This window comes from Cynara cardunculus, assembly GCF_001531365.2.
Source record: "Cynara cardunculus var. scolymus isolate 2C chromosome LG 16, CcrdV1, whole genome shotgun sequence".
NCBI classification, from domain to species: domain Eukaryota; kingdom Viridiplantae; phylum Streptophyta; class Magnoliopsida; order Asterales; family Asteraceae; genus Cynara; species Cynara cardunculus.
In genome coordinates this window covers 1405956-1413772 of record NC_037543.1, presented here as the reverse complement: position 1 = coordinate 1413772, position 7817 = coordinate 1405956, and the positions used below count along the sequence as shown (strand labels likewise).

The 7817-nt window shown below is 30.4% G+C and overlaps 1 protein-coding gene across 1 annotated transcript; it reads right to left on the bottom strand.

Moving 5' to 3' along the window:
- Nucleotides 1–163: 163 nt before the first annotated feature.
- On the bottom strand, nucleotides 164–661 carry LOC112499636 (ethylene-responsive transcription factor ERF027). The gene has a single exon (XM_025102947.1). The coding sequence runs from the start codon at nucleotides 656–658 to the stop codon at nucleotides 164–166; it is 495 nt and encodes a 164-aa protein (XP_024958715.1). The 5' UTR covers nucleotides 659–661.
- Between the last annotated feature and the right edge of the window lie 7156 nt (nucleotides 662–7817).

Below are 7817 nucleotides of genomic sequence, written 5' to 3'. Positions count from 1 at the left end.
AATGTTAACATTTAATCAGAGTTTATCCAGATTAGTCAATCAAGATTGCATATTTTTTTCTAAAAACTAAATAAAACACTTCATACTCAAATACAATATCATCATGCATGCATACTACTTGCTCTCTCACGTCCATTTATTTTTATTTAAAAAATCCATGAAATCAATAGCTCCATAGATCACCGGAATCGGGAGAATCCACCGCCGTCCGATGATCGTTACTTGACGGCGGCAGTGGCGGCGGGCTAATCATCATCCCCTCCGCCATATCAACCAACAAATTCGGCATTCGAAAAATAGCATCTTCATCCATAAACTCACCGGACGGCCTATGATCACCTTGGGAAGTTTTCACGAACTCTGCACCAGCCTCCGCCGCCCGCCGTATTAGTGCAGGCTCCGGTGACGGTGGCACCGGATAAGACCGAGCAAAGTCCGGGAAATTCAATACAGCATCACCACCTTTGAGAGCCAACGCCGCCACGTCGTAGGCGGCGGCGGCCATCTCCGGTGTTGGGTATGTTCCGAGCCAAATGCGGGTGGTTTTGCGTGGTTCGCGTATCTCAGACACCCACTTGCCGCTGCGACACCGGATTCCGTGGTATATAGGGTGTTTTCTGGTGGTGGTAGGACCACGGCTGTTGGCGGAGGTGCTCATGGGTGTGGGTGGTTCAAGTGGTGGTGGGATTATTAGCAGGGCCAGGGGCGATTAGTTTCCTTGGCGCATAATCGAGATATGATGGAGGTGGAAGAAGGCTTGAAGGTTGGTGTAGGTGGCTCACGTTAACACGAAGTGAAAGAGGCTCATCCATATATATATATATATATATATATAGGGTTGGTTTCACATGAGACCAAGGGTTTTTCGTGAGACCCTTAAGACAAATTTATGTTCATTGATCAACTTTATAAGCTAATGATCTAATGGTCTAAAGTTGCACGGCGACAATTTTTGTGATTATTGAGAAGTCTCGTGGCGTTTATGAATGTTCAGATCGTCATATTGTAGATCTAATCCAAGGGTTGAGAATTGGTCTTACAGATCTCAGGAAAAACCTTTGATCTCACGTGAACCCAACCCTAATAGTCTAAAGTTGCACAGTGGCAATTTCGTGATTTTAGAGAAGTCTCGTGGCAGTTTTGTTATTATGAATGTTCAGATTGTAGATCTAAATCCAATGGTTAAGAATTGGTCTTACGGATCTCATGAAAAACTTTGATCTCACATGATCTCAAATATATATATATATATATATATATATATATATATATATATATAATATAGAGAGAGGGAGATTACCGGCGGTATATATAATTAGTAACCATTCGGCTAAAGGTATATACATATGTGCATATAATTAATTGAAGCTTATGTACAAGCGTATACTAGACGCATTGCTTACAAATTGTTACATTTGCATACGGTTCAGATGAATGGTTACCGTGGTGTTTCTTAGTTTTTTATTTATATATATATATATATATATATATATATGTATATATACAAGACAAAACAAATACAAACAATGGAAATGTTATAAATCATACAAATCAATCTCAACCATTCTCTATTCTAACGAATACTGGTTTTATAAATATTAATATATATATATATATATACTTAATTATTTGAGAACAACAAATTTTGTGAAATCCATGAGAACTTTTTACCTTAATGTTTTTGTTTTATATGTATTATGTTCACAATGTAAAACATTTTTACGTGTATTTTTTATTTCACAAACATGTAAAAGATGTGCACATTGTGAACCGAGTACATGTGAAAAACAAACTCATTGTGAAACAAATATTTGTTAATCAATAATCTAAATCCTAGTCTTAGATGGAACAAAAATCATATAAAATAACACATTATGCACAAGTTCTCAAGGTTATGACAATTTCATAGGTTCTCAAAAGGTCATACACACACATATAGGGTTAGGTTCAGAGGAAAACCATACAAAAATAAAAAAAATTAGGAACACCCTGGTAACCGTTAATCTGGACGTTATGCATATGTACATACAAGTAATTTGTAACAATTTGTCCGTTGTGCATATTCGCATAACATGCATACGTGAAGACCAGCAAACAACTTTAATTACTAGAATGTTCTTTAGTTTTTTATTCTTTAAGGTTTTTCCCCTGAACCTCCCTATATATATATATATTATGGGATGGTTAAATAAGAGCGTTAGATATCGTGAGAAGATAAGAAATGAAGGTTTATATGTGAATTTATTGAAAAAATCTATTTAAAAATGCATATGTAAACCAACATTACATATCATTGGCACGAGTTCACATATGCATCTTCAAATTGATTTTTTTAATGATTCACATATGAATTTTTATTTCTTACATTCTCAAAGTATTTACTTTTTTTATTTGAACCTCCCACTATACATACATACATACATATATATATATATACATACATACATACATACATATATACATACATACATACATACATACATATATATATATACATACATATATATATATATATATATAAGATATGAGATGACAACAGAATTCTATATTTTCGAGAGAAGCATGATAAATACTGAAATTATTCTTATATATTGTGTGAATGTTACGTTATATTTTGTAAATGTATCAACTTTCAATTGGATTTGAATTGTTTACAAGTTTTACGGTTATAAGTTTACATTATATTATGTGAAAGTTTATATTTCTCACATTTCTCCACGAGAATAATTATTTTTTTTTTCCATAATAACCCAACCCTAGGCGAAAGATCATGTGAGAAGGGAGGTCAAGGTGAGAAACGTAAAAAAAGATCTGAACCTTTGATCACTTTTAATCTTACGTCCACCACTTAATTATGCTTTAGAAGGGAATTGATTGCATCTTGGTGTACCTCATTAGTGTAGACATTCAATTAAGATTGATCAAAAATGGGGATCTCTTTTTACGTTTCTCATTGTAACTTTACTTCCCATCAGAACTCAATCCTCAACCCTCTATGTGTGTGTGTGTGTGTGTGTGTGTATATATATATATATAGAGAGAGATCAAATGCAAACCACCTATATTTGTACAACCATGTAAACCACCATTATCCGTCGATTTTATTGTTTAATTTAATACTTTCCTAGATGAAGTTGTTTCATATAATACTTATGAAATTTTAATGTATTTATTTAAAATTAATATAATGAAGATGATAATATCCATGATTAACACCCACCACAATAAAAATGATTAATCAATCTCTTATAATTACAAAAAAAAATGAAAAATTATGATTGATTGAATGAGGTTTATACGATTTATAAAAATAATATAGTTTGTAAAGTAAAAACATCTCTCTCTCTCTCTCTCTATATATATATATATGTGTATTTATTCATTTTAAATACAAAACCAAAAAAGTGGGTGAGTGATTAGATATTACATGGGATGTACCTATACTTATCCTATGTTTAGAACTATTCAATAAAACCATCCACTTTATAAAATATATTTTTATTTCATCTGTTTTATTCTCTATAAAAGTTATATACGGCAAATACAACAAATAACTTACACAAGAGTTAATTTGTTATCCGAGTTAGAGAGACTATTTTATTATGCGTAAAAGTTCTTATACATTTTTTTAATTATTACTCCTTCATCTCAAAATAAGTGTCTAAATTACTATTTTAGTTTGTTCCAAAATAAGTGTCAACTTTCAAAAGTATTTATCTAATTTCTCGTTCCACTCTTAATCATGAGATGAAGATAATTGAACTCTCTATAACTAAGGGTAAAAATGTCTTTTTGTTGATTTAAAAATTTAGTCATTACGTTTTTGAAACTATGTATCTTTTTCATTGTGGACATTTAATTTGAGATATATATTATTTTTAAATGATGAGTATATTTAATGATCGATTTTAGATCAAAATCATGTTAAATTTAACTGAATATATGTAAAAAAAAAATCAATATTATTTATTTTTAGCCCAACGGTATTTGAGTTTTTTTGCTTCTTAGGAGGTCAGATGTTCAAACCTCACCAATAGTAAGGAGAGAGTGTGAGTTTATTTGTTGCATTTGTCGTATATAAAATATATTTATATACTTTAAAAGAGAAATATTATTTTATACTATAAATTCAACATATTTTACAAAGATTTAACTGAAATATATGTAAAAAAAATCAATATTATTTATTTTGGTCTACAAAGTTCCTCTAAATAAGGGGTTGTTTGACAGTTGTTGAATGGTTTGGTGCAGAATGATTAAGTGATCAGAGTGATTAAGAAACTCTCATGATATAGTGTAAGATGAAATATAATTGTTCAGTAATTGTTTACAATGAAATTAGGGTGCAATGGGTAAGAGAGACCCATGATACAAACCCATTAAGAGACATACATTTTCTTTTACCAAATAAGATTCACCTCTTAACAATTCAGATGTTGCCTCTTAATGAAACTATTAGAAAGTAAACAAACAACTCTTTATACTGAGTTTTATTAATCCTAATCATTTTTCTGAAAAGTGTGTATTAAAAACCTAATGCTCCATAAAACCTAACCAACTTAAACCATCAAAATCAGGGTTTGGTTTGAAACAGACATGTCTATTCGATCATACATATATCGTTGTTTTAAACTTCAAACCCGTATGATCTGCAATCGTTTTTAACCAGATTTTCGACTCTGATATATCTGTGTGCGTATCTAACGTAAATCAAAAAGCTCGATTTCGAAAAGGGTATTTGGATGGAGGAGAGGGAACCACACACCTTTTTTTGAGAAGTTGTAGTTGAACATGTGAAGTTAATGAAAGTGTACTTCTTATGGCACATGGGACACTAAGTGAACCTTACCTTTCTTTTATTTGAAAAGATTGTTCATGTTATTTGATTGTTTTAAGGTTTTTTAATGTTTTGTTCATACAAGAAAAAATACTCATGATTTGACATAAAATTACAGAAACAGTGTTAAAAGAATATCAGAACGACAATGGTTTAAAGGCTGGTTTTGAGAAAGAACTGTAAGGTCAGATGAAATTTGTAAATCTCTGAGGTGACGATTGTTTTTTCAAGAGGTGCTGAAGTCTGATTTCACTTCTGATTTATAAGAGGTGGTCTTGAAGTCTGGAATCTGGAATCTGGATCAGTAAGATTGTTTGTTTTTACGTCTGAATCTTGAAATCTGAATCGGTCAAACTAGTTGAAAAATATGAAAGATAAATAGTTTCTTACAAAAGTATAAAAGATACATAGTTTTTGCTAACAAATCTTTTCCAGCCCCCAAAATATGAATCATTTGATAGAGGGCGGATTAGGATTAAGAGGTATTAAGAGATACGTTTACCACTTAAAATATCAAATGACATTTAGAGCTTTTAAGCTCGTATTTTAGAAATAAAACAAACGCTTTTAATATCTAAATATCTGAACGAATCAAACTTCAGAGATATTAAGAGGTAATTTTGAAAAAACAAACACGCCCTAAGGGGCCGTTTACTAAATGCTTATCCGATAAGTACTTATTGGCCAGTTTTCCTCACCGGATGAACATGGCAAGGGGCAAGAATCTTACTCGGTAAGAGCGATGATAAGGATGAAGAGTTTTACCCGGTAAGTGAGGGTGACGACTCTTACCCGGGTAAGCACTTACCAGGTAAATTGTTGCATAAGATACGTTTTGATGTACTACAATCTTACCCGGTAAAATAAATTATAATGTTGACTTCTAATGGTAAGCGTTTACCGGGTAAGCATTTAGGTAAACGGCCCCAAAGTAGTCTTAAAATTTGAACACGAAACATGTTTATAATAGGGACTAGTCTATTTAAGATCGCCAATTTCTAAGCGGTTTTTAATATTTGAACAGGGTCGAATCCTGATCAAAAGTCGATATCTGAAAAAGCCCAATTAAACCCTGGTTCAGTTTGGCAATGTTTTATGGTATACATGTTTTTTTTTTAACGTTCATGATTGTTTTTTCATAATTATTATATCTTATTAAGACGATCGTGTAATAAAAACAAAGTTGTTCGTGGACATTACAGACTGTTAGACCCAACTTGCATAATCTGTTAAAAACATGATTGACAACTGTTATCGTAAAAATGAATGGTAGCATGTGAGGCCACTAAAATTAATGGGAGGGTCCGGACGATAAAAAAAAGATCCTTGTGAGACCTGTCTAATCTGTTTGTATTATAATTAATTAAAATTTATGTATAATTAATACTTTATCTATACTATATTATAAAGCATTTGACAAAAACTCTTAAAACCCACTTCTTATGCCTAAAGTATTGTTTATTAATGCATATTACTTAAAACTCAAGATTACAAGTAGATTGTGCGTAAGTACGACTTATTAAAGCTCCATATATGAATTCATCTAACTAACTGCAGATAAACATAATTAAATGAGAACTTTTAAATTATTATCTTTATAAAATTTATATTATTAAACAAAAACAAATTATTTCATTATTAAACTTAAATTAAATTATAATAATTTTTTTAAAAGAAATTACATAAAAATGAGAACTTTTAAATAGTTGATTTGATATTAACATTGATATATATTTTTTTTTTCAAAAATAAAATCATTATTGATTTCTTAAAAACACATAAAATCGTATTATAACATCGACAAAGACAAATAATAAAATACAACATTAAAATCGAGATGTGTCCCGCTTAAAACTCTTTTAACCTCACTTGACTGACTTTCAGTTGAACTCTCCCTACTGACTACCAACCGACTCCTATATATATGTATGTATGTATATATGTATATGTATATGAGAGTTCATTCAATGGAGAATAGATTAGTTTGTGGTAACCGTGAGATCCAATGTAAACCACTTGTTTGAGATATAAAATAATGTTTCTTAAATAAGTTAAAAATGTAACATAGTAATTCTGTTTTTGACAACTAATCAAAATATCTAATTAATTTTTTTAGAAGGAAATATTTAATTAAAATTAGTTACATAGTATATCAATTACCTAATATACATCGTATTTTAAAGACGTTTATGAATCAAAGTGTATCGTAGTAATATTCACAATGTTTCACGTGTATCACAAATTTATTTTCTTTGTTCTATAAAATGTATCATAGTGTACATTATCGTTATTTTCATTGCTTTACAAATAGTATCACATTGTGCATCTATTATGTATATCTGGGTATCACAATGAATATCTTTTGTAGGTATCAAAGTGTGTATCTTGTGTCACATAAGGTTCATCGAAATAAAATTCGCCGAAAAGAGGAAAGAGGAGAGATGAGAGAGAATATTTATAAAATTACTAAAATACCCTTAATTAATATTTTAAGTTAAAATTACCAAAATTATTAATTTCTTAATTTAACCTTTGATTTGTGGTTGAGATTAAATCTCACGGTTACCACAAACTTTTACATTTGTACGACCAATACAACTCAATCTTAACCGTCCATTTAATTTGATGAATATGTGATTTCATAAAAATTTTGATTATTTCATAATATAAGGTATTGATCATAATTAATGAACTATAATCATCTTCCATAAATATTTAAATCATAATATATTAACTTTTATCATTTCCATAAATATCTCAATTGATTGAATTGCTTTGTTTGTACAAATGGACATGATTGTATTTGAAATATACCCCATATATATATATATATATATATATATATATAGACTTGGGATCATGTGAGACCAGCTTGTTTTCGTGAGACCCGTGAAACCAGCATTTTACATTTGAAACTTCACAGCAAAATGTTGTGAAGGTGACTTTTTAAAACCTTCACAGTGTTTTTACTGTGAAGGTT